Source organism: Malus domestica, chromosome 13, assembly GCF_042453785.1.
Source record: "Malus domestica chromosome 13, GDT2T_hap1".
In the NCBI taxonomy this organism is placed as follows: domain Eukaryota; kingdom Viridiplantae; phylum Streptophyta; class Magnoliopsida; order Rosales; family Rosaceae; genus Malus; species Malus domestica.
This window is the reverse complement of record NC_091673.1, coordinates 684,193-711,543: the sequence shown is the minus strand read 5'-3', so window position 1 is coordinate 711,543 and position 27,351 is coordinate 684,193. Positions and strand designations below refer to the sequence as shown.

The 27,351-nt window shown below is 35.3% G+C and overlaps 3 protein-coding genes and 2 long non-coding RNA genes across 7 annotated transcripts; 3 read left to right on the top strand and 2 right to left on the bottom strand.

Moving 5' to 3' along the window:
- The first annotated feature begins 2,791 nt into the window (after window positions 1-2,791).
- On the top strand, window positions 2,792-7,544 carry LOC103451496 (plant UBX domain-containing protein 7-like). Of its 3 annotated transcripts, none has more exons than XM_008390900.4 (11): window positions 2,792-2,920; window positions 3,035-3,154; window positions 3,352-3,476; window positions 3,566-3,688; window positions 4,308-4,461; window positions 4,816-4,893; window positions 5,000-5,068; window positions 5,789-5,932; window positions 6,075-6,171; window positions 6,629-6,894; window positions 6,994-7,544. In XM_008390900.4, the coding sequence occupies exons 2-11, from the start codon at window positions 3,053-3,055 to the stop codon at window positions 7,156-7,158; spliced, it is 1,323 nt and encodes a 440-aa protein (XP_008389122.1). In that variant the 5' UTR covers window positions 2,792-2,920; window positions 3,035-3,052; the 3' UTR covers window positions 7,159-7,544. The 3 variants fall into 3 exon arrangements, with proteins under 3 accessions (XP_008389122.1, XP_008389121.1, XP_008389120.1); XM_008390899.4 differs by having other exon boundaries at window positions 6,623-6,894; XM_008390898.4 differs by having other exon boundaries at window positions 6,614-6,894.
- Window positions 7,545-8,969: 1,425 nt separating this feature from the next.
- LOC103451495 (defensin Ec-AMP-D2-like) lies at window positions 8,970-9,758 on the top strand. Its single transcript, XM_008390897.4, has 2 exons — window positions 8,970-9,129; window positions 9,246-9,758. The coding sequence occupies exons 1-2, from the start codon at window positions 9,069-9,071 to the stop codon at window positions 9,416-9,418; spliced, it is 234 nt and encodes a 77-aa protein (XP_008389119.1). The 5' UTR covers window positions 8,970-9,068; the 3' UTR covers window positions 9,419-9,758.
- Window positions 9,759-10,415: 657 nt separating this feature from the next.
- On the top strand, window positions 10,416-16,761 carry LOC139190305 (uncharacterized). The gene is made up of 3 exons (XR_011574420.1): window positions 10,416-11,014; window positions 11,136-11,229; window positions 16,398-16,761. It is a non-coding gene; the product is annotated as an uncharacterized lncRNA (long non-coding RNA).
- LOC139190306 (uncharacterized) lies at window positions 12,138-16,761 on the bottom strand. The gene is made up of 2 exons (XR_011574421.1): window positions 15,100-16,761; window positions 12,138-12,186 (listed from the first exon to the last, which is right to left on the bottom strand). It is a non-coding gene; the product is annotated as an uncharacterized lncRNA (long non-coding RNA).
- Window positions 16,762-21,609: 4,848 nt separating this feature from the next.
- On the bottom strand, window positions 21,610-22,213 carry LOC103451492 (large ribosomal subunit protein eL43). The gene has a single exon (XM_008390893.3). It carries the CDS (start codon window positions 22,128-22,130, stop codon window positions 21,852-21,854), a length of 279 nt encoding a protein of 92 aa, XP_008389115.1. The 5' UTR covers window positions 22,131-22,213; the 3' UTR covers window positions 21,610-21,851.
- Window positions 22,214-27,351: the final 5,138 nt, after the last annotated feature.

The following is a 27,351-nucleotide window of genomic DNA, read 5'->3' as shown; positions in this document are numbered from 1 at the left end:
ATGGATTTTATATTAAAAAAAGGGTACATTTTACATATAACAAATTGATATATTTGAGAATGGGTACATTTAAGATTAAAAAAATTGAAAAATTATATGAATGGGTACATTTAAGATTAAAAAATTGAGAATCTTTATATATATATAAAAAAAAACTAATAGGTACAAACTTAATTTAATTTAATTTTTTATTATTTTGGAAATGTTTGAATTAAAAATTAATTAGAAGTTTAATAGAGGTGTGAGTATTAAACCCTAAATTAATTACTAATTTTTATATTAAAAAATTATATAATAAACATATAAATTCATTATCACATTAATGCTAAGGACTTGAATCAAAATTTGAGAACTAATAAGGTCTTAATCAATGAATCCTAAAAACTATGGACCGGATCCTAATTTTTCCTAAAATAAATTAAAAAAAAACATGGCGCTTTATTACTTTTTGATCAACAACATCCAACTCCAACCGTAAGATTCCGCCAATGTTGGAGAGATTTGTTTCGGATCCTGCCAAGTATCAAGTACATATATAGCACAGTGTACGTAATTAGTTAGCAAATTGTTCCCATAAGATGAATATAAATCTACACACCCCAAAGTTAGGCGAATTGGACACATATGGTGAAAAAGTGCCTAAAACCCAAATAATTAAAGATAACAGGTCCATTAAGCATGCATATATAGTGGTAGCCATTGTCGTTTTTCTAACTTTCTTAGACATTTTCCAATTATTTTCCTGTGAGAAAGCTCCATCCATGGCAAAGGTTGTTCGACACGCGTTCTTGAAGAGCACGAGTCTCCTACTTTTGAAAAAAAATTAGATTGGGTGGGACAAACTAATTAATTTGGTTTAATAGCACGCGACCTTTAATTAAATGAAATAAAAAGGACCTAGATTATATTTTTTATATAATCTGTGATTAAAGAATTTGCAAAGAAGCAAAAGGTTGAATAATATATGGTTAAGTATTAATTTTTTTGGTTTAGTGGTGCCCCTTTTTTCTTTACTAGATGTAGGTAGCTCTAGCTAGCAAACCTCACATGAGATTAAATAATACATTTTGACATCTTTAATATGTTAAGGACTAATTACACACTAAACACAGTTACATTAGAAAGTCATTTTACTTGGTGTATGTGATTTCCAAATTCCTTTAACAGCATTTTGATAGTGACTTCACAAACATCAACTATTTATTTTGATTTCAAAATCTCAGTGTTCTGTTGCTTCTACCGCCGTTGTTATAGACGTATACTTGTTGCGCTTGTGCTTGTACTTGTGACGATTGTATAGGAGTTTCTCTGAAATGTTTGTTTATCTTCAGATCAATGTTGTTAAAAAATGTATTGCCATATAAACTTGACAATTTCTTACACGATTCATTGACTCGATACAAAAACAATAGAAAATAACAGGTTTTCGGGTCAACCTGTTAACGAGCTAGGTTGTTATTGAGTCACTTGTTAAGAATCCATTAATGAGTCGGGTTCTTATCGAATCACCCATTAAGAACCCAATAAGGTATAGTTTGCAAGATTCAAACATTAGAAGTGACAATTTCTTACATAACCATTAATCTGAGATGAATCGACACGATTCGTTAACAAATAGGATATTTATCGGGTCATCTGTTAAGAACCCATTAAGATAATGAGTTTAACATAACACAACCCCTTAATATAAGAAGTATGATACGAAAATGACAAACACATCCCGTTTACCAGACCTACTTATATGAAAACCTTTGTAATCGTTTTTGATCATCCGATAAAAAACTAATAAGCATGCACATTGAAACGAGTGGTTGTGGTTAAAAGCCAAAAGGATGAATTAGGCATTGACAAACACTTGGGCACACCAATACAAATGCATAAGATTGGTTCGGAGTAAATCTACATACCTAGGAGCACTTGACCTTTCGCCAGTACGGGAAACGTACTATTGGATCAAATCACCATTAATTGGACGGTGAAAATTTTGTGCGCTCATGTCACAACATCCCATCCACACATCACCATTACATACATTAAAGAAAAACTAACGAAAAGAACTTGAAAACTTTGAGTTTTAACTATAATGACAAAATAAATGGTAAAGTGAATAGTACTAGGATTGACTTTTTAGTGTAAAAATGTAATTTTTCGTTAAAATAAACAGTACATAGAGCTTTTCGTTAAAGTTCTCTTAACTTTTCTAGGATATAGCCTAAATATTTTGTTTTGCTCTCTAAAACTTATGCATGACATGTTTACAGTTTACTAATTCGTAGTTAGAAAAAAATGAAAGGAACTTTAACGAAAAACTCATGGTATTGTTCACTTTAACGAAAAACCATATTTTTACACTAAAAAGTCAATCATGGTACAATTCACTTTACCCTTTATTTTGTTCTTATTATTAAAACTCAAAGTTTTCAAACTTTTTTCATTAGTTTTCCTAAAAATAAACCTTTTGAGGGGTTGATTACAAGAATCAAAATATCACCCCTACCTAGTGTCCAATTTGTCCAAAATAAGGACTTTGAAGTCATGATATTGTGTGAATCATACTCGTGTTTTCACTCTCATATGGTAAACACTAAAGTAATACTCATGTACAAACCCACTGTTTTTGAGTTCAACTCTTCATCAAGACCATTAGTCAGTATCTAACTTTGGGCCTCGTCTCAGATACCACTGACTGTCCAAACCGATGAGCCCACAATTCTCCTGGACTACCCAAAGAACACCCTTCAAGTTCGGCTATATCTACACAAATACCGCTGCCAAGTCTGTCTAAAATCGTAATTACAATTTTCCGATAAAAATAAAAATGAAAGTTGCCTATTTATTAAAAAAAATAATAATAAAATAGAAAAACAAAATCTCAGAAGAACAAATTCCATTGTCAAAATCCCAAGGTTTTCCTAAATCGGTACGTTTCGTGTTGCTCACAACCGTAGAATTTCCAAATGAAAATTTAAAATCCAGTTGCTATCGAAGCAAGTAAAGATGGAAATTTGAATCCTGTTGTTGTGGTTGTTTGTAGAGCGAGCAAGCGGGAGAGATGGAGGGTGTGATGTCAGCAAATGACCAGCAGAGCCTGGTGTCTTCGTTTTTGGAGATCGCCGTCGGACAGACCGCCGATACTGCCCGGCAGTTTCTGCAGGTAACTTTCAATCTCTCATTTGGTACCCAAAACGCATCGCATTGATCTTTTTGTGTGTTGGGGGTTGTGGTTTTGCTCTTTGGGAACAGGAAAGTGAGTTGGATTAGTAGATTTGGGTGCTCATTTGATTGAAAGGTGATGACTTTAGACTTTGTACAATGCGTGGATGTTGAAAGCTTCAATTTTTATGTAAACAGGCCACTGGGTGGAAGCTTGAGGAAGCAATTCAGCTATTTTATGTGGGTAATGAAGCTGGGATAATGGCCGAGGCGGCGCCACTACCGACTGAAAATATTGATCGGTTGGCCGATCAAGCTTCTGGGTATTTCATATTCTTTAGTTGTTTATGTCTTTTTGGTGTGTTTTTTTGTTTTTTTTGTTTTTTCTTGTTTGACATTGGGTTTGTGGCAGTGTAAATGAAAATGTGGCACTTCCTGGGGCGAATGAGAATGTGGGACAATTCAGTGAGGATGAGGTGCGCGCGCCTATGCCTGTTATAAGGGACGTTCTTTATGACGATATGGCACTCTATGGGTATGTTTTATCACTCCATTTCTAGCTTTGTCTTGTGAACTATTAAGCTTTTCACTTAATTTTGGTTGGTTGTAGTTGTATTACTTCTTCTGTTGCAAGGCTTCTTAAGTGGATGGTATATTTGATATTATAGTGGAAGTGATCTGTCGTCTTTAAATTCAAGATCTTTGAACTGTGATTTGCATCTACTCAACAACTGTATTAATGCATTATGGTTATACTCGTTAGGCATTGCATTATGTGTTATGGGAAGTCACATGGTATTTCATTGTTCTTTCTTCATTCTTTTAGCGATTGGCATGCCATGTGGGAACATGGAGTTTGAGAAATGAAACGTGGCCAGGACTGTAACTAATTATTCATTTCATTTTAATTGAAGAGCTTTGTGTACCGCGTTTCAGATATTTTTAGAACTTTCCTATTACTTTTGTGCAATTAATTTCCTTTCTATTTTCTCGACAACCTACAAGGTAGCATAGATTGTGGAATATGTTTTAGTTTCTTTATCATTTCTTAATTCACTTTTCATTTGTGTACTCAAGTCAGATGGTGACGTACAATCGTGATTTTTTCTATTAAACGGTGACGTTTATTTTTTATTTTTTTCATTCTCATATAGAGCACCAAGGGCTAGATTGTCACAACATGAACAGGGTCCTGGGGTATGGGAATCAGACCAAGGTGCTACATCCTCAGAAAATGCTACTCAAGAGAATCTTGCATCCTTATATCGTCCTCCATTTAAGATACTGTTCCAGGGTTCCTTTGAAAAGGTAGGGTCTTCTGATGTTATGTTAATTTTTTAGTAGTGTGTATGTTGTAGAAGTTGAACTTGAATGGTATATTCAGTATTGGTGTTGCAGGTTGCTGGGAAGGGCTTTGTGGGAGTATCCCTTATTTTTTAGGCTCTTCCTTTGATCTTATTTGAATAAATTACATATATCAGATATGATCATATTTTTGCAGCTGTAACCCTCTTTTCAAAGCCTTTCTGATTTGTTCTACCAAATTATAAGCATAGAAAGAATCCAAATTCATAAAGGGACATGTTGAGTGAATTATTATCATTTAGCATTTCGTAACTGTTGATGGAACATAATTTAATTTAATTTTTTTAACTAATGCAGGCAAAAAGTGCTGCTTCTGTCCAGGACAAATGGCTACTGGTGAACTTGCAATCCACTAAAGAGTTCAGCTCGCATATGGTAGTGTTTGCTCTCTGGTTTATTTTATTTTGGTTTTTTGGTTTTTTGGTTTCGTTGTTCTATGCATGTGGGTTCACTTTTGGCATGTGTGTGTTTCTTTGTGCAGCTTAATCGAGATACCTGGGCCAATGAAGCTGTCTCTCAAACCATTATTACTAATTTTATCTTCTGGCAGGTTAGTTCCATGCTTTAGTTATTCTTTCTTTGTATTAAATAAAATTCAAATTTTGTTTTCAGGCTGTTCTATTATATTTACATTCGCAATACAAGTGCACGGCTGATGGTCTTTAATTTTGAGAAGTCCTTTTTACTTATTTTGGGCTTATTTTTCCTACATACTTTATTCTATGGTTATAATGGGAGGCTGTTGATACATATGCACATTTACTCAATATATACCATTTAATATATATTTATATGCATTAGTGTGGTTTCGTTTTTAAAAGAAATAAAGTCAACATGTATGTGACTGGATGTTATTACATATAAATTACCATGCTCCCTTTGTAGCATAGTAAAAGCAAGTAAGTTTTGCCCAAGGCAGCCTTGATGGTTTCAATTTTTGTTAGGATTATATTATGTTGTTGTCTTTGAACCAAAAGTTTGACTGAGGTTGACCTTTAGAACAATAGTCTTAGGATCTCTTATTGGAACTTAGACTTACGGAGGTTATGTATAAATTTGTTGCGTTTCGTTGTATCTCATGATCTCATCTTGACCATACCTTTGAGGTACTGTTAATTGTGTCTCAAGTTTGATTAATTGTATCTTTGTGAGGGTTTTGCCTCCTAATTGTTTAACAGACATGTGCATGAACTTTTGCATCATCTTTATGATTCTGACAAAATTAATTGTTTTTGTGTTTCACCCATATAATGTTGGTTTGAAAATTCAGACCTATGATGATACAACTGAAGGCAAGAAGGTTTGCACATACTACAAGTTGGAATCTATGCCTGTAGTGCTCCTTATTGACCCAATTACTGGACAAAAAATGCGTTCATGGAATGGAATGGTTCACCCGGATCGTTTTCTAGAGGTAATTGTCATGGTACACATTGTATTTTCACAGTTGAGTATTAAGTTCTATCTTGTTCATGTGCCTAAGAAACCGTTTCATACTGTGGTCAAATTTTACTTTGAAGTTAAGTTTTGGTATGAAACCATCCTTGCCACTGTAGGATCTACTACTCTTCTTGGATAGTGGCCCCAGGGATCATCATGTAACTTTGTCCAATAAACGCCCAAGAGAAACTGCTCATCCACAAAAAACTAAAGGTATGTTTGGGATTCTTAATAACTTCTGCTCCACTACATTGCAGTGAACTTTTTTATTCATGGAGTCTGTTGTGCTTCGATTATTTTCCAAATTACAGCTCATGTATTATCACTTGGTTGAACCTTTTGAATGGATCACTTCCTTGTTCCAACTTAACAAAGTGGGCTTGGGGGTGTGGGAGAAGTAAGGAAAAAGAATCCCTGTGTGAAGGGTGATATGAACTCAAAGTTGATATACACAGAAGAAACCAAGATCAGTGTGTGCTTTTACTCCCGTAGTGGAAGTGATTTCAGTAAATTCTTGAACCTGACCGCTATTATTGCTAAGTTCTTAAGCCTTGACAATACCATATTGACTTGGTAGCAGCAGATTGATTTGTATTTTGGATATATTTTCCTTTCCCCTTTTCTTTTCTTAGACGAACTACATGTATGACTTAAGATGCTTCAGTTGCAGAGGAAACTAATGAAGAAGATGAGGAAATGCAGCGCGCATTGGCAGCTTCCATGGAAGGCATGAAGGAGACCAGTGGAACAATATCCAAAGACAAAGATGAAATCATCACTGACAAGGAGGAAGAAACTAGCTCAATCAAGATGCCTACATACCCACCTTTGCCTGAAGAACCCAAGGGTGACCGGAACCTCCTATGCAGAGTTGGAGTCCGTCTTCCAGACGGTCGCAGGGTCCAGCGGAACTTCCTTCGTATTGATCCAATTCAGGTGAGAAGTGAGAGAATTTTGGATTTTTATGCAGAAAGTTAATATTTATGCTTGACCTCCCTTCCTATGGTTGGTAAATTTGAACTGTTTGTTTTGCAGCTGTTGTGGTCATTCTGCTATTCCCAACTAAAGGAAGCCGAGGCAAGGCCATTTCAGTTGACACAGGCAATCCCAGGAGCTTCAAAGAATCTGGATTATGATTGTCAATCTACTTTTGAAGAATCGGGTCTGGCCAACTCTATGGTCTCGGTTACTTGGGAATGAATGGACAAATTCATGCTCGGTAGGCTGCCTTACGCGTCTCCCAACTGTTACGATTGTGCCTGATGAAGAATTTTCGGGTTGTCATTTTGTTTATACTTTTGTTTTCAGGACCTACTAGGTAGGTCTTGTTTCCTGGATGGGGGGAGTTGGGGATACAGATTTTTCTGTGTGCTATTTATTATGTATATACTCATGCAAGGGCATGCTACCTGTCTACACTCCACACTTGTTTATGCCTAAGCGCTTCTCTAGAAAGCACTTGTTGTAAGCGCATTTGTTAGAAACACTTTTTATTACCAGTTGAAGTGCTTCCCAAAAGCACTGGTAATTTTAAACCAGATGATATAAGCAATTTTCTCACGGAATGGACCGTGGACTATGATCAATGCCCCTTTCCTATTACCTTCCTATTATTTTCCCCCAAACCTAAATAAGAAATGAACTTGAACTGGAGTATGGTTGTATGTATTAAAAAGGAAAAGAAAGCAGATAATTGGTTAAAGGAGTTAACCATTTCAACAGTAACTACATGCAAGTAATTCAAAAAGTTTGAAAACTCGGTGCCGACACAGCGAAAACATTTTTGAGTAAACTGTGCTTTTACTATGAATTATTATTCGAGATAAAATTGACCTTTTAAAATAATTTTTTGGTAAATTAATTCTTTGAATTATTTGAATTTAGCTAATTAAACCTTTCATCGTGAAATTCGATGTAATTTCATTTATTTTGCCATGAAATATTGACACGTGACCAGAATGTGATTTAGTCATGAAGATAACATTGTGCCACTATATCTTATGGTAAAGTAGATGAAATTTCATCGAATTTGAGGATGAGGGATTAATTGGCAAGTTTCAAATAATTTAGATGGTTAACTTATCAAAAAAATAGTTCAGTGGGTCAACTTCTACAAGAGTAATAGTTTATAGGGTCAAACGACAATGTATATAATATTTTTCGTGTAGTAAGGGTTCCATCACATGGGAAGAAAGCTGCACTATATCTTTTTTTCGTGAGACAGATGCGTATCTATTTCGTTTTGGTTACTTTACATCATTGCTACGATATATCTTTTCTTTTAAAAGCTAGATTTGGTGGTGTTTGTCGAAACTCCCCTTCACATTATTTCTATATTTTCGTGTCAATGTTGTTTTCCTTGTTAATTAGAGGACAAGGAGAATGCCTACCTGCATATAAAAGATGGATGACAGTCCTTAGTTTCCAAGCTGGGTGGTTTTTCTGAAACTGACCTTGTTCAATTAGTCTAATAATTGAATATTCTTTAAGCTTTATGCTTAATTTTCTAACCTCATTTCGATGGGTTGGGATAGTGTGACTATAAAGTGTGAACAACTAGTGCATTTTTGCTCACCGCCTTCAAGTGGTGGTAATGTTCAGCACTCTATTTATTACCATAGACGAGTTTAAATTTTAAATTTGGTGGGCAAAAAATATTCCCATGAACAAAGTGATCATTCCACGTGTCCTTTTTATAAATGATTTGCCAGATTAATTCTTCAATAATCTTTGAATTTAAAGAGATCGATTCCGATACAGTGAAGTAAAGTGGAGTGGCGAAGAAAAGAAGATGTTTGACAGCTCAATAGAGCTTGGATTGTCGACATGATATGTGGACAAGAAGCACATAGATAGACAATGAAATCACTGTTTCAACTTTCAACACTAGTGCGCCCTCACTCGCAATGACTCATTCATACAGAACACTATATTTTAATTAGTAACCTTTAATTTTCTCGTGTTGTTCTCAATGGCATGGCACCGATCTGGTACTGGTAGCTCTCTATATAAGGACTTGCATGTTGACTAATATTTACATCAACTGCAGGTCTCTCTCTTCCTCCCCCTGAGTCCTCTTACATACAAAAAATCAAAATTCATATAGAAAGATGGAGCGGTCCATGCGTTTATTTTCAACTGCCTTCCTCTTCCTTCTTTTGGTGGCTACCGGTAACATAAATTTACATATTCTCCCATAGCTAACTTGCTTCGTGTTAATATTGTAATTGCTGCCCAAGAAAATATACAGATCACTCATATATGTTTGGAATGTATATAATTGGCAGGGATGATGGGACCAATGGTTGCAGAGGGTAGGACCTGTGACTCTCAGAGCCACCGGTTCAAGGGAAGCTGCGTGAGTAAAAGTAACTGTGCAACTGTTTGCCAGACTGAGGGCTTCCGTGGAGGCCATTGTCGTGGCTTTCGCCGCAGATGCTTCTGCACTAAACATTGTTAATTAATTAGCTACTAATTAACAAGGAGAGGGAATCAAGATATATATATGTGTGACATGTGAGGGAATTAAGATTAATAATCGCTTAATTATCTTTCCGTGCATGAATACCTACGTACGTACATGCATGCTTGTGTGCTACTAGAATAAATTAATAACACAATATTTCACAGTTGGTTTATTATTTTTCTTGTGTTCTTGTTTGTTAAGTACCACCTGCGTGAGCCGTTTTGTAATTTCGTATATATAGTTAGGGTTTATCTTATGTAAGCTTTCATTTTTTCTCAACAATGTCTTTCTAATACACTACCTTTTGCGATGCAATAAATGTTCTTCTCAACCATTGTACTTTAGCGATTGGTCTTTTTAATTGAGATATGGTGCCACATTCATGTAGATGCAAGGACATTAGTTTGACCTTATTATATAAGAACGAGCAAAGGTCATTTGTCTGCCACATGATCTCTATAGGGATGAAATTAGAAAAAGGTTAATTTTACGTGTTCCCACAAAGCTTTTATACTAATTCTACATGCTTCGAAATTTTATAATTAAAATAATGTACAACCTGTAACTTAAAATATTGTTATTGTTTCCGAATAATGTGAAATGATCAAAATACCCTTCATTGAGTGTCTTGAGTAATTATTGACCCTTGAGCTTAAATATCAACTTCTCATATTTTCTTAGTTTCTTAAAGGGGTGTACTATCCACATACCCTATTTTACTTCTATCACACCCTTGATAATTTCTGTCCGTTGATCTTCTTCAATTCATCTGATCCGAATGTCGAAAATTAAAAAAATGTATGAGCAGTAAAATGGAATGTGTGGCTATCATATCCCTTCTTAAATTGTTCTCGTACTCATAATTGTGTAGGCAAAGATGGAATTAAAATCGTAGTCTCGAATGTTAAAATGTAAAATTTAAAGTAATGGAGGGCACTTTTGTGAATTCACTTAGGAAATTATTAAGTGGGATTTAACCCTGTCGGTCCCTCTCTTTCCCCTCATTTTCAATCACCCTCCTCTCTACGCTCAATCTCTATGCAACTCACCCTGACTCTCTCTAACTCACCCACAACCACCATTCCCCTTTAAATAATCTAACCCCAAACTACCATTTTTTGCATCCTCGTGACATGAGGATCACGATGACGCCCTTGCATGTGTGATCGGTGGCTGGGAGAGGACTGAACTGAAGAACCCAGGAGCTCCGAGTTCCTATTCTAACTCAGGGGAGGTTCCTAGCTCCATTCCTCATGAACTTGATTGATTCTGTGTTCTGTGGTGTGGTTTGGTGAAATTAGAATTCGAATGAAGGGTTTTTAACCCCTGCCATCCTCTGTGCATCCATGTCCAGTTCCGGCGACGAACTCCGGTGAGAACCGTTGAGTTCGAAGCCAGATGGGGGTGCTTTTCTTGTTGGGTTGAGTTGTTGTAATCTGGGAAGGAAGTAATGAGGTTCTGAGTTAAATTCTGGTGGTTCTAAACCCTGCATGGATCCTGTTGGTTTTCCAGAATCCGGTGAGTACATTCGAAGAAAATCTGGCGAATCCGAGGTGGATTCGAACTCCATTCTACCTGAAATCGTTAAAGGTAAGCTCTTGCACGTTTTAGGAGTGGTTTTATACTAAATTTGGGTTGATGACTCGAAAACGAGTTAAATCCGAGCTTGGTGACAATCTGGGCTTTTCTGCAATTTCCGGTGAGGTTCCAGCGCAAGCAAGCGACGGTCAATGGCGGTCGTCGTTAGACTTGACGGCTACAGTGGTGACGCCCTTAGATTTAACGGCATTATCCTTCCAAGTCAGGTATATTCCGTTTCCCTGAGTCAAACTTCCCGACGACCGGCGCGTGGCGCCTGCGACGACAGGTACGACGTCGGTGCTAAAATCAATTCACAATATTGAGACCGTAAAGTTTCTACTTCACATGCCTTCATGTCGAATTTTTAAGCCAAATACGTGAATAACACGAACTAGGAAACGATACACGTGTGGACATTGAGCTTCACACATGAATCAACGTAAAAGTTGAAGTTTTACTATAAAACCAATTGGTAATATAAAAACTTCTTGTAAGGAGTTCCTTACAAGATTTCTTCTTTAACGACTCTTTACCTTCACATTCTCCAAAAAAGGTTGACAGTGAAAAACAATTCACTGCTGCAAGAACTGATCTCACCCATTCGTTTGAGCACAGAAATCTGCATGGCTCCTATCGTTTCTCTTTCTTTCATTTTCTTCGTTTATTTGAAGGCTTCTCCCTCTAATATCAATAATATTACTATGCATGGCACATGGACTTTTGTTATCTTCTCCAGACTCTCCAGTCTATAAAAAGGCTGCTGGGTTACAATTACAGATAAATAGAAATTAAGATGGAGCGTTCTATGCGTCTTCTCCCAACTGTAATCATAATGATGAAGAAAAGAGAATCAAGGATCCAAGTCAAGAAGAGATCAAGGGTCAAACTAGCGTCACTTGTCAATAGATGAGATAGGTAGTTATATGAAGTTGTGAGTTATTAGAAGAGCAGTTATAAAAGTTGTTATAAGCAGGTGAGAATATAATCCAATAGTAAAGCTTTCATTACAACCTTTGTAAGTACGATAGTTATATATATAAACTACCATTGTAAACATTACTTGACAATTAAGAAAAGCAATTAATTTCATCAAACTCTCGAGCCCTCTCTCTTTTCTCTCTCTGTATTTTCTGAAACAAATCCTTCACCATTCATCAAGCTTTCTTCAATCTTAATACCAACTATTAACTACATTGTAAAAGATGAAGAATTGGTACAAAAGAAGATGAAGATGATAGAGAGAAAAACAAGAAAGATTGTATTGATTAAAATGGAGAAAATGTATACAAAAGAACTTAAGGAAATGATAGCTATATAATCCTTATATAGCCATATAACCTAATTACAATAATACCCTTCTAACTATAGTAACCAATCTTATCCTTATGACAACCTACCAACACATTTCAACTAACTATATTCTTCATTACTAAGTAACCATGTCATCACTAATGACTATGGTTAATACTCCCCCCTCAAACTGAACTTGGTGTAGCCAAGTGAAGGTTGAACGAGCTAGAACGCTGAAACTGATATGGAACGGCAAGACCAAGATGGCTGCAGGGGCTGTTGTCGTTCATCAATTCTGCCATGTTGGCTATTTCTCATTTATTGGTGGTGGTGCTGTGATGGCACAAGATGTTCCAAAGTACATGATGGTTGCAGGAGAAAGAGATGTGCTTCGTGGTCTTGGTCTGAACATACCCAACAAATTTTCGACTGTGAACTGAGAATCCATAGGTGACACTGCCAAGAAACTAAATCTACCAAGGAGAATGACACTCCCAAGAAACTAAACTACCATGGAGAATGACACTCCAAGAAACTAAATCTACCAAGGAGAATGACACTCCAAGAAACCAAATCAGCCAAGGAGAATGACACTCCAAAGCACAACACAAATCTCACACTTCTACTAAAAATACCAAATAAGGAGACTGACACTCCATGAACACAAATCATACTGCAACTTAGGAGAATGAAACTCCAATCATACTGCAACTTAGGAGAATGAAACTCCAATCATACTGCAACTTAGGAGAATGAAACTCCAAGATTCATAGAAAGAATGACACTTTCTTCTTTAAATTGACAAGAAAACTAATACTTGCAGAGATCAACACATCAAGACCACAGCTTCACTTCAATTAAACCTCGAAAGGACATCAAAGACCACAGCTTCAAGAAATAAGCGTTGCAGATCACCAAACAATTCCAAATGACTGCTATCAACACTTCGATGATCTATCGCACAACCCATATACCAGAATTCAGTTACCAATTCAGAAAAAACACATAACCAAAATCCCAAATCAAATTCGAGAAAAGTATCCAGAGGAAGAAAATATGGGCAATTCGTCAAACACTTAGGCTGCACATAGTCTAAACGTTCTGCCATACCAGAAAACAGAGCACGAATCAAAATCACAGAAAATCGAATTCAGAAAACTGCTCTGAAAAACACCACCAAGATGAATGAAGAAGTAGATAATCAACAGTGCAAAGAAAGCAAACTCTGCTGAATCATATATGCCATCACGCTGCAGCCACAGGAACTGTGGTCTCCTCGAGTTCGTCAGTCTTTCCCAGCAAAATCGCCAACTGAAATCGGACGGAAATCGAAATTTTCTGAAGCCGTCGAAGTTCCCCTAAATCCGACGACGTCGGTTCCGTCACCTGCGCCGTCCGATCTTGAGCGTGAAATCCTTGATTGGATTCGGACACTCGACCCCGATATGCTCAATAAGATTAGGAATCTCGACCCTGCCTTCCTCGATGCGATTCGGAACTTCGACCCTGCTTTCTCTTCGGAAATTTCTGAAAGAGTCGACGGTCCTCTAAATCCGCCGTCTGTTTCGTCACCTCCGCCATATGTTATGAACAACTCGGTGACTGAAACGAACTACCACGGACAATATGCACAGCAGAAGCAAGCTGAAGAATTTCCAGAACGACAGGGATTTTTCTCAGGGAAATGAACCGATCAAAGTATGTCATGCACAAATATGCTGTTCGAGGATGAAATCCAAGACCCGTTCTTCTCTGGAGAACCCATGTGATGGATTCCAATCGAGCGTCCAAAACCCAGGCGGGAATCACCAAATCTTCGTCTTTCTCAAACCCAAATTCGATCTCTCTGTGGATTCTTCAAACCAGGAAGCTCCGGGAAACCCATATGTGGCTATGCCGTTGGCGGAGGGCGGTGGGGATGAAGATCCACAAAACGGATCTGGAATGAGAATCCGAGTCGGTGTCGAAGAACCCATCGTCGATTCCGAAAATGAAGAACCCAGATGCAGAAAATATGAACAATATCACCTGATACGAATCAGATTCCAGCAAGCGTCCGCCAGAGTGCCACCGCTGGCGTACTCCAGAACCAAGAACCAAGTTGTAGAACTTCTCGCCGTTCTCGACTGAGTGATCGGCGCCGAAGCAGCGGATGATTTGTGGGCAGGAGCCCATTTGGTCGAGGACTTGCTTCTCGTTCTTGAGCAAATCAGAGTAGACACCTTCACGGCCACCAGCGGCTGAAGATGAGAATATGGGTTGGTGGGTTTTGCTGTGTAGATGGTGACGAAGCTTCCCCGGCCGATTTCGTTACCGCGAATCCACTCCATGGATATAGGGAATAAAGAACCATCGAGCAGCCAGAGACCCCAGAAGAAAACCCAGAAGAAAAATCCAGAGACCAAACAAAAGATAAGAACTATGAATACGCGGAAATGAAAGAAAGTAATGAAGAAAAATAGAAGCGGAAATCAACCACCAAGATCCATGGCGTGAGCCTTGGTGGCTCTGATACCATATTAACTACATTGTAAAAGATGAAGAATTGGTACAAAAGAAGATGAAGATGATAGAGAGAAAAACAAGAAAGATTGTATTGATTAAAATGGAGAAAATGTATACAAAAGAACTTAAGGAAATGATAGCTATATAATCCCTTATATAGCCATATAACCTAATTACAATAATACCCTTCTAACTATAGTAACCAATCTTATCCTTATGACAACCTACCAACACATTTCAACTAACTATATTCTTCATTACTAAGTAACCATGTCATCACTAATGACTATGGTTAATACCAACTGCCTTCGTCTTCCTGTTGCTTTTGGTGGCCACCGGTAATATTTGTTCTCCCTCGATCTTTTTAATTAACTTCATCATTAATATAGTCTATTACGATTTTAACCAAGCATACTAACCATATATGTTTGGAATAACTGCTTAAAGGGACGATGGTTGCAGAGGGTAGGACCTGCGAGTCTCAGAGTAACCCCTTCAAGGGGACTTGCGTGAGTAAAAGTAACTCTGTTGCTGTTTGCCAAATTGAGGGCTTCCCTGGAGGCCAGTGTTGTGGCCTATGCCGTAGATTCTTTTGCACTAGACATTGTTAATTTGCTAATTAAATCAATTAGTTAAGCTAGTGATGAGCTTATCACATAATTACCAGTGCGTGCATGGATGTACGTACTTTGGGACTAGGGTGGCACTAGCTAAAATAAATTAATGACCCAACTCACAGTCAGGCTGTTAATATCGTTACCTTGTTATAGTTCTTGATGTTCTTGTTTGTTAAGTACCACCGTCGTGAGTTACTTTGTAATGTCGTACTAGTTTTATATTTGTCAACAAATTTAAGTCTTTGTAATACCCTACGTAATACGATTAATCATCATTTCCGCAGTGATTTTATTTTATCATTCATTTTATTAGGCTTAACCGAGTTAGCTAAAACAACGTACCTAAAGCAACGTAATCTTCCTCTACACTAAACGTGCAAATCCTGATCTATATAATTTAGATTAATTTGGTATAGACAGACTAAAATTCATGTGAAAAACAATTATATTGTGATAAGAACTATGGTCTTTTATGTGAGATATATATGCCACTTTATTTACATATAAAAATGTGAATAATATGTCAGATGTGCTTAAAACCCAAACATTCTTTTAAAAGCAAAAGTTAAATGTGTTTGAAAAGAAACCCTAACGTGCATAGAAAAATGTATGGCAGAGGGCGTAGTCAGCAAAAATAGGAATTTGGTTTATGGTGTCTCTTAAGTTAGAAATTTCAACTTTTTATTTTAGGTATGGATACCTCTCTTTACGGAGATCGATCCTCTATAACATGTCCTAGTTCCCTTTATAATAAGCCTTGCATGGTTATTGTTCTTTGCATTAGCGTCTGAGATCTGTCATACACACAAGCACGCACGCACAAACACACAGATCAAAGCACACACTCATATACACACAAATTCAAATGGAGCGTTCAATGCGTCTTGTTTCAGCCTCCTTCGTTCTTGTCTTGCTTTTGGTCGCTACCGGTAATTATGCCTCTTTTTAATAATTAATTTCTTATGATGTTTTGAGTAAAGCATCTCATTCAACAACAAAAAATGATCTTCAGAGATGGGGACAATGGGTGTTGAGGCAAGGAGCAAGTCAAGCAAGGTAGTTGAGGAAAGGACCTGCGAGGCTGCAAGCGGCAAGTTCAAGGGGTTGTGCTTTTCGTCTAACAACTGTAAACACACTTGCAAAAGAGAGCAATTCACCGGAGGCAAATGTCGTGGCTTCCGCCGTAGGTGCATGTGCAACAAAAAGTGCTAATTAATTTGTTAAAAAGAAATGTAATCTGTGTAGGGACTGTGCTTGTGTAATGAGATGGATTGATATAACCCTGTATTTACAGGGTTGCTTTTGCTAATAAATTGAATGACCCTACATGGATCATTATTCTTATGTCTTTTGTAGTGTTTTCACCATGTCTTACGTATTTTTAATCGTCTATTATCCTGTATGTTTTTCTTTAGGGTTATTATTAATACTCTTGATAATCATCACATACTCTTCTTTCGTTTTATTGACTTTTAATTAAGAATAGTGCACGATAATTATCATGAAATGTTAATAACGATTCTTTTTTTCTTTCCGTTTTGACAAGGCATTTGTTGAAAATATTTCACTTAGTGTATTTGTATTCAACACATTACTTTAATTTGTATCACAGTCACATTGTACTTTTTTATCCACACCTTCTATTGTATTAAGATCTTCTGACTTTTAAACCAGTAATAATATATGTAAGACAAGGTGAGGTTGATGCACAAGAAAAAATTAAGAAAAGGTACGAAGTTGCTTATGCGACTTTTAAACAAAGAATTAATTGTTTATTTTTATTTTATTTTAGAAGAAATAGTCCTTTAAGATAAAAATTTCTTGATAACATTTTAAAATACTCTCCCACAATTTTTTTCTTAGATCATCTCCAAAGGAGATGCCAAATTTTAAATACAAAATTTAAATTTGAAGGCTTATGTGGCACATTGATCTTTTTATAAATTTTGTTCTCTAACCGATATGTTAAATTTAAACTATTATTTACTTTTTATAGTTGTAATTAGTATTTTAAAACAAAAGATAACTATTAAAATTATAAAAAGTATTTATTAATTACTAAAAATAGATTTGAAGTTTGACAACAACTTCCTCTGCTGCTTTTCATATCATGCCACATAGAAATTGACATTTCGGTTGCAAAACACTAGTGATATCTTTTATTATTGTTATTGCTGATGTGGACTTGCTCTTAAAACACTATCATATTTTTCTTTCACCTTTCTGCATACTATGTGTAGTATGGCCAACGATGGATTTATAGGACTTCGTCCCAGGGTATTGCTATAGTATGAATTTATAAGAACTTACCTCAAATAATGATTCTATAAGACTTCGTCCCTGGGTATTGCTATAGTATGAATTTATAAGACTTCATCCCTGGTATTCATCATTTCCTCAATGATTCTATTTTAACACTCAATTTATTAGGCTTAGCCAAGTTAGCTAAAGCAACATAATCTTTCTGTACCCAAATGTGCAAATCCTGATCTATATAATTAAGATTAATTTGGTACAAACAGCCTAAAACTTTTGTAAAAAACAATTATATTGTTACAAGAATTATGGTCTTTTATGTGAGATATATATATATATATATATATATATATATGTATGTATGTATATCGCTTCATTTACAAATAAAAATGTGAAGCAAAAGTTAAAAGTGCTTGAAAAAGAAACCCTAATGTGCATAGAAAAATGTATGGCGGGGAACTTAGTCAACAAAAATAGGAATTTGGTTTATGGTGACTTTTAAGTTGGAAATTTCAACTTTATATTTCGACTCTGGAACTAACTCACTTTACTGATACTGGTCCTCTTTAATCTACAGTGGATCCCTATATAATAAGCCTTCCTTTGGTTATTATTCTTTGCATCAGCGTCTAAGATCTCTCTTATCAAACACAAGCACACACACAGAAACACACGGATCAAGCACACACTCACATACACACATTCAAATGGAGCATTCAACGCGTCTTGTTTCAGTCGCTTTCGTTCTTGTCTTGCTTTTGGCCGCTACCGGTAATTATACCTCTTTTTAATAATTAATTTTTTATGATGTTTCGAATAAAGCATCTTATTCAACAAAAAACTTTGATCTTTAGAGATGGGGCCAATGAGTGTTGAGGTTAGGACTGAGTCAAGCAAGGCAGTTGAGGGAAAGATTTGCGAGGTTCCTAGCACGTTGTTCAAGGGGTTGTGCTTTTCCTCTAACAATTGTAAACACACTTGCAAAAAGGAGCAATTCACCAGAGGGAAATGTAGTGGCTTGACCTGTACATGCATGTGCACCAAAAAGTGCTAATTAATTTGTTAAAAAGAAATGTAATCTGTGTAGAGACCATGTTTGTGTAATGCGATGGATTGATATGGCCTTGTATTCACATGGTTGCTTTTGCTAATAAATTGAATGACCCTACATTGATCATTATTCATATGTCTAGTGTAGTGTTTTCACCACGCCCTATGTACTTTTAATCGCCTATCATGTATGTTTTTCTTCAGGGTTATTATTAACATTCCAAATAGTCACCACAGACTCTACTTTCATTTATTGACTTTCAATTAAGAAAGAGTGATAGATAATTATCGCCAAATGCTAATAACAATATATTTTTTTCCGTTTTGAAAAGGCATTTTTGTTGAAAAATTTCACGTAGTGTACTTGGATTCAACACATTTCTTTAATTTGTGTCACAAAGACTATTTAAGTAGCATTGTCGATTTTAGATGTATTTTTTTATCGACACCTTCGGTTGTATTAAGTTCTTTGACTTTTAAACTAGTAGTAATATATCTAAGACAAGGTGAGGTTGATGCACAAGAAAAAAAAATTAGAAAAAGGTTCGAAATTGCTTAAGCAATTTTTAAGCAAAGACTTCATCGTTTTTTTTTAATTTTTTTAGAAGAAATAGTCCTTAAAGATTAATATTTTCTTCATAACATTTTAAAAGACTTTTTCCACATTTTTTTCTTTCTTACAACACTTTCATATTTTTCTCTCGCTTTTCTGCATGGTATGTGTAATATTGCCAAGAACGGAGCCACCTTGGCCCAAGGAGCTGATGCCCAAACTTCGTTTTTTGTGAATTTTTTTACATATATTGCATATTATAATTTCATGTCATAGAGTATTTTCGGCTATGAAATTTCTAAATGATCAAATGATAAATCGTAAGAAAATTAATGGATGAATGATAACATGATTATTTTGATAGGAATAGATATTTGATGATATTGGTAATGAAATTGTTATGCAACGCTTTCAAAACTTAAAAATGCGTTGTGAGATATTGTACTATGTTGTATGAAATATTTTATGATTTATTATATGTGCTTTGTTAGTTAATTCTTAAGCTTTTTAATTTATGACTTTATTTTTAGGATGTCCTAAGTCAAATCGATCTCAAACTTCGTCTCTCATGTATTGCTATAGTATGACTTTATAAGAGCTTATATATATATCAATAGTCATTCTAAGTTACCCTAAGTTCGAAATCTTAAGTGTAAACTTGTTATATATACATAAAAAGCGTTCCATGCGTTTTCTCCCAACTATCTGCTATATATATTATTCCGTTTATAACCATGCATAGTAACCTTATTTTGTTTGGAATAATTGTTCAAAGGGACAACAATTGCTGAGGGTAGGACTTGCGAGTCTTGGAGTAACCACTTCACTGGTGGCTGGTTCTTGGGTTTACGCCGCAGATGCTTTTGCACAAAAAAATGGTGAATTAGCTAATTAATTAAGCTAGTGATGAGCTGATCACTTATCACTATCACTTAATTATTAGTGGTGCATAGATGCACGTAATTTGGTGCTAGTGTGGAACTAGTTGGAATAACTCACTGTTGGGTGATTAATTGACATCGTATCTCTGTTATGGTTTTTTATGTTCATGTTTGTTAAGTATCACCGTTGTGGGTTACTTTGTACAATACGTCATACTGCGTAACTTCTTATTTGTCAACAAATTTAAGTCTTTGTAATGCCCTACGAAATACAATTAATCATCATTTCCTCAGGGTTCGACTTTAGCATCCATTTTTATTAGGCTTAGCCACGTTACCTAAAGCAACGTAATCTTCGTCTACACCTAATGTGCAAATCCTGATCTATATAATTTAGATTAATTTGGTACAGACAAACTAAAACTTGTGTAAAAAACAATTATATTGTTATAAGAAATATGGACTTTTATGTGAGATACACACACACACACACACCACTTCATTTACATATAAAAATTTGAATAATAAGTCAAATGTGCTTATAACCCAACTATTCTTTTAAAAGCAAAAGTTAAATGTGCTTGAAAAAGAAACCCTAGTATGCATAGAAAAATGTATGGCGGAGAACTTAGTCATCAAAATTAGAAATTTTGTTTATGGTGCCTCTTAAGTTGGAAATTTCAACTTTGTATTTTGGGTATGGAGCTACCTTGCTTTACGGAGACCAATCCTTTTTAATATGGGCTAGACCCCTGTATAAAAAGCCTTCCATGGTTATTGTTCTTTGCATCAGCGGCTAAGATCTCTCTTATCACAATCAAGCACACACACAGAAACACACGGATCAAGCACATACTCACATACACTCAGATTCAAATGGAGCGTTCAATGCGTCTTGTTTCAGCCGTTTGCGTTCTTGTTCTACTTTTGGCCGCTACCGGTAATTATACCCCTTTATTATCATTAATTTTTTATGATGTTTCGAATAAAGCATCTTATTCAACAACAAAATTTTGATCATTAGAGATGGGGCCAATAAGTGTTGAGGCAATGACTGAGTCAAACAAGGCAGTTGAGGGAAAAATCTGCGAGGTTCCGAGCACCTTGTTCAAGGGGTTGTGCTTTTCCTCTAACAACTGTAAACACACCTGCAGAAAGGAGCAATTCACCAGAGGCAAATGTAGTGGCTTGACCCGTACATGCATGTGCACCAAAAAGTGTTAATTAATTAGTTAAAAAGAAATGTAATCTCTGTAGAGACCGTGCTTGTGTAATGTGATGGATTGATATGACCCTGTATCCACATGGTTGCTTTTGCTAATAAATTGAATGACCCTGCATAGATCATTATTCATATGTCTAGTGTAGTGTTTTCACTGCACCTTACGTACTTTTAATCGTCTATTATCCTATATGCTTTTCGTTAGGGTTATTATTAACATTCCAGTCACCATGAACTCTTCTTTCGTTTATTGACTTTTTTTTTTTTTTTTTTTTTTTAACTATTAAACTGCATTCTGAATTCAAAGGTGGAAGCTAAGATCTCAGATTAAACACACTACAATGAGTCAACATGCATCTAACGAGTTCTTCAAAATAATATAAGCAAACAAAAGGAGAACCATCCCCAAAACTGTTTGAGATATCCATAGCTGCAAGACGCTCATAGAGTGGTAGAGGCCACCAACAGCAGCTTAACTCTCGGTTTGCTCCCTCAGCCTCCTAATGGTGCTCCTAACCGTCACAGCACTAGCAGTGTTCAAGGTGTAGGCACCGCCCGCCTTAACTTTTCCGCAGTCCTTACATCCCCAGATTCCAACAGCCTTTCTCTTCACAGCATACTTGCCACAGAATTCACAGAAATACTTGCTGTGCTGACTGACTTCCATTTTCTTAATCTGCTTACGCAGACTAGCACCGTAACGGGTTCCATATTTCCCAACGATACCGGCCTTCTTCGTCCTCTTAGTCATTGTTGTGGATTGGAAGGTCGCTGCTGTGAAGGGCCGAAGTGGCTGCTACTTTCTTCTTCTCGCGCAATGATAGATAGATAATTATTGATTATTGACTTTCAATTAAGAAAGAGTGATAGATAATTATCGTCAAATGCTAATAACAATTTATTTTTTTTCCGTTTTGACAAGGCATTTTATTGAAAATTTTCACTTAGTGTACTTGGATTCAACGCATTACTTTAATTTGTGTTACAAAGATTATTTAAGTCGCATTGTCGATTTCAGACGTACTTTTCTATCCACACCTTCTGTTGTATTATGTTCTTTTGACTTTTAAACCAGTAGTAATATATGTAAGACAAGGTGAGGTTGATGCACAAGAAAAAAAAAAGGAAAAGGTTCGAAATTGGTTAAGCAACTTTTAAGCAAAGACTTATTAATTGTTTATTTTTATTTTATTTTATTTTAGAAGAAATTGTCCTTAAGGATTGATATTTTCTTGATAACACTTTAAAAGACCCTTCCAAATTTTTTTTCTTAAAATACTTTCATATTTTTCTCTCACTTTTAAAATACTTTCGTATTTTTCTCACTTTTCTACATAGTATGTGTGGTATTGCCAACATATGAGCCACCTTAGGCCCAACGGGCTGATGCCCTAATTCAGTTATTTATGAAAAAATTGTACATATTGCATATTATAATTTCACGTGATAAAGTATTTTCGGAAATTTTTAAAGTATCAATTAAGAAATCATAAGAAAATTAATAGATGAATGAAAACATGGTTATTTTTATAGGAACAAATATTTGATGGTATTGGTAATTAAATTATTAAGCAACGCTCAAAACTTAGAAATGCGTTGTGAGATATTATAATATGATGTATGACATATTTTATGGATTAATATATGTGCATTGTTAGTTAATTCTTACTTTTTAATTATGACTTTATTTTTTAGGATGTCCCAATTCATATAGAACTCAGATTTCGTCCCTGGTGTATTGCTATGGTATGAATTTATAAGAGCTTATATATATAACGATATATATCAATGGTGTCATTCTAAGTTGCCCTAAGTTCGAAATCTTATATGTAAACTTGTTATATATACATAAAAAGCGTTCCATGCGTTTTCTCCCAACTATCTGCTTCTTCCTGCTGCTTTTGGTCGCCGGCGGTAGTATTTCTTCTTGCTCGATCTTGTTAACTTACTTCATCGTTAATATATATATATTATTCCGATTATAAGCATGCATAGTAACCTTATTTTGTTTGGAATAATTGTTTAAAGGGACGAAAGTTGTTGAGGGTAGGACCTGCGAATCTCAAAGTAACCGCTTCCCTGGAAATTGCATGAGTAAAAGTAACTTTGCAGTTGTTTGCCAAACTAAAGGCTTCACTGGTAGCTGGTTCTTGGGTTTACGTCGCAGATGCTTGTGCCTAAAAATAGTTAAATAGCTAATTAACTAAGCTAGTGATGAGCTGATCACTTATCACTTAATAAGTAATGGGGTGCATGGACGCATGTACTTTAGTGCTAGTGTGTAACTAGCTGGAATAATTCATTGTCGGGTTGTTAATTAATATCGTATCTCTGTTATGGTTTTTAATGTTCTTATTAGTTAAGTATCGCCGTCGTGAGTTACTTTGTATAGTATGTCGTACTGCGTAACTACTTATTTGTCAACAAATTTAAGTCTTTGTAATGCCCTACGAAATACAATTAATCATCATTTCCTAGAGGTTCTACTTTAATATTCATTTTTATTAGGGAACTTTAACGAAAATCTCCCGGTACTGTTTACTTTAACGAAAAATAAACTACATTTTTACACTAAAAAGTCAATTATGTACTATTCACCTTACCCTTTATTTTGTCATTATCATTAAAACTCAAAGTTTTCAAGCCATTTTTATAGTTTTCCTTTTTTATTAGGCTTAGCCATGTTACCTAAAACAACGTAATCTTCGTCTACACCTAATGTGCAAATCCTGATCTATATAATTTAGATTAATTTGGTACAGACAGACCAAAACTTGTGTAAAAAACATACAAATATGGTCTTTTATGTGAGATATATATATATATATATATATGTATGTATGTATGTATGTATGTATGTATGTATGCCGCTTCATTTACATATAAAAATGTGAATAATAAGTCAAATGTGCTTAACCCAAATATTCTTTTAAAAGCAAAAGTTAAATGTGCTTGAAGAAGAAACCTTAATATGTATAGAAAAATGTATGGCGGAGAACTTAGTCATCAAAAATAGAAATTTTGTTTATGGTGCCTCTTAAGTTGGAAATTTCAACTTTGTATTTTGGGTGTGGAGCTACCTCGCTTTATGGAGACAGATCCTCTTTAATATGCGCTAGACCCCTATATAAAAAGCCTTCCATGGTTATTTTTTTTTCTATCAGCGTCTAAGATCTCTCTTATCACACACAAGCACACACACAGAAACACGCGGATCAAGCACATACTTACATACACGCAGATTCAAATGGAGCGTTCAATGCGTCTTGTTTCAGCCGCCTTCGTTGTTGTTATGCTTTTGGCCACAACCGGTAATTATACCTCTTTTTAATAATTAAATTTTTATGATGTTTTGAATAAAGCATCTTATTCAACAAAAAATATTTGATCATTAGAGATGGGGCCAATGAGTGTTGAGGCAAGGACTGAGTCAAGCAAGGCAGTTGAGGGAAAGATTTGTGAGGTTCCGAGCACCTTGTTCAAGGGGTTGTGCTTTTCCTCTAACAACTGTAAACACACCTGCAGAAAGGAGCAATTCACCAGAGGCAAATGTAGTGGCTTGACCCGTACATGCATGTGCACCAAAAAGTGTTAATTAATTAGTTAAAAAGAAATGTAATCTCTGTAGAGACCGTGCTTGTGTAATGCTATGAATTGATTTGACCCTGTATCCACATGGTTGCTTTTGCTAATAAATTGAATGACCCTGCATGGATCATTATTCATATGTCTAGTGTAGTGTTTTCACCGCGCCTTATGTACTTTTAATCGCCTACTATCGCCTATTATCTTGTATGTTTTTCTTTAGGGTTATTATTAACATTCTAGATAGTCACCACATACTCTTCTTTCGTTTATTGACTTTCAATAAAGAAAGAGTGATGGATAATTATAGTCAAATGCTAATAACAATTTTTTTTTTCCGTTTTGACAAGGCATTTTGTTTAAAATTTTCACTTAGTGTACTTATATTCAACACATTACTTTAATTTGTGTCACAAAGATTATTTAAGTCGCATGAATTGTCGATTTCAGATGTACTTTTCTATCCACACGTTCTGTTGTATTATATTCTTTTGACTTTTAAACCAGTAGTAATATATGTAAAACAAGGTGAGGTTGATGCACGAGAAAACAAAAATTAGGAAAAGGTTCGAAATTGCTTAAGCAACTTTTTAGCAAAGACTTAATTGTTTATTTTTATTTTATTTTATTTTAGAGGAAATTGTCCTTAAGGATTGATATTTTCTTGGTAACATTTTAAAAGACTCTTCCATATTTTTTTTCCTAAAGCACTTTAATATTTTTCCCTCACTTTTCTGCATAGTATGTGTGGTATTGCCAGGAACGGAGCCACCTTGGGCCCAAGGGGCTGATGCAATAATTGTATATATTGCATATTATAATTTCACATAATAGAACATTTTCGGTTATGAAATTTCTAAATGATCAATTGAGAGATTGTAAAAACATTGGTGGATGAATGATAACATTGTAATTTTTATAGGAACAAATATTTGATGGTATTGGTAATAAAATTGTTATGCAATGCTTTCAAAACTTAAAAATGCGTTGTGTGATATTGTAATTCTTAAGCTTTTTAATGTATGACTATTTTTTAGGATGTCCCAATTCATATAGATCTCAGACTTCATCCCTGATATATTGCTATTGTTTGAATTTATAAGAGCTTATATATATATATATATATATATATCAATGGTGTCATTCTAAGTTACCCTAAGTTCGAAATCTTAAGTGTAAACTAGTTATATACACATAAAGAGCGTTCCATGCGTTTTCTCCCAACTATCTGCTTCTACCTGCTACTTTTGGTTGCAAGCGGTAGTATTTCTTCTTGCTCGATCTTGTTAACTATCTTCATCGTTAATATATATATATATATATATATATATATATATATATTACGATTATAAGCATGCATAGTAACCTTATTTTGTTTGAAATAATTGTTTAAATGGACGACAGTTGGTGAGGGTAGGACCTGCGAGTTTCAGAGTAACCGCGTCAATGGAACTTGCGTGAGTAAAAGTAATTGTGTAGTTGTTTGTCAAACTAAGGGCTTCCCTAGTGGCTGGTTCTTGGGTTTATGCCGCAGATGCTTTTGCACAAAAAAATAGTTAATTGGCTAATTAATTAAGCTAGTGATGGGCTGATCACTTATCACTTAATTATTAGTGGGTGCATGGACGCATGTACTTTGGTGCTAGTGTGGAACTAGCTGGAATAATTCACTGTTGGGTTATTAATTAATATCGTATCTCTGTTATGGTTTTTCGTGTCTGTTCATCGTACATTGTGCGGTCAGAAATTATTTTAAATATTTTTATTTAACAATAAACATAAATAGTACTTAATAAAAACTGACTGCACGATGTACGATAAACGGACAATATTTTTGTTTATTAAGTATCACCGTCATGAGTTACTTCGTACAGTATGTCGTACTGTGTAACTTCTTATTTATCAACAAATTTAATTCCTTGTAATGCCCTACAAAATACAATTAACCATCATTTCCTCAAGGTTCTACTTTAACATATTAAGGAAAACTAATGAAAAGGGCTTGAAAACTTTGAGTTTTAATGATAAGGACAAAATAAAGGGTAAAGTGAATAGTACCATGATTGACTTTTTAGTGTAAAAATGTAGTTTTTCGTTAAAGTGAACAGTACCGGGTGTTTTTCGTTAAAGTTCCCTTTTTATTAGGCTTAACCACGTTACCGAAAGCAACATAATCTTCGTCTACACCTAATGTGCAAATCATGATAAGAACTATGGTGTTTTATGTGAGATATATATATGCCGCTTCATTTACATATAAAAATGTGAATAATAAGTCAAATTTGCTTAAAAGTTAAAACCCAAATATTCTTTTAAAAGCAAAAGTTAAATGTGCTCGAAAAAGAAACCCTAATATGCATAGAAAAATGTATGGCGGATAACTTAGT

What these genes read in the sequence shown, in the direction of transcription:
- LOC103451492 (XM_008390893.3), bottom strand. Translation starts at nt 22,130, where the DNA reads ATGACTAAGAGGACGAAGAAGGCCGGTATCGTTGGGAAATATGGAACC.
- LOC103451495 (XM_008390897.4), top strand. Translation starts at nt 9,069, where the DNA reads ATGGAGCGGTCCATGCGTTTATTTTCAACTGCCTTCCTCTTCCTTCTT. An exon ending in CCTTCTTTTGGTGGCTACCG is followed by an intron (nt 9,130 to 9,245) that starts GTAACATAAATT and finishes TATAATTGGCAG; the next exon opens with GGATGATGGGACCAATGGTT.
- LOC103451496 (XM_008390898.4), top strand. Translation starts at nt 3,053, where the DNA reads ATGGAGGGTGTGATGTCAGCAAATGACCAGCAGAGCCTGGTGTCTTCG. An exon ending in CTGCCCGGCAGTTTCTGCAG is followed by an intron (nt 3,155 to 3,351) that starts GTAACTTTCAAT and finishes TTATGTAAACAG; the next exon opens with GCCACTGGGTGGAAGCTTGA. An exon ending in GACGATATGGCACTCTATGG is followed by an intron (nt 3,689 to 4,307) that starts GTATGTTTTATC and finishes ATTCTCATATAG; the next exon opens with AGCACCAAGGGCTAGATTGT.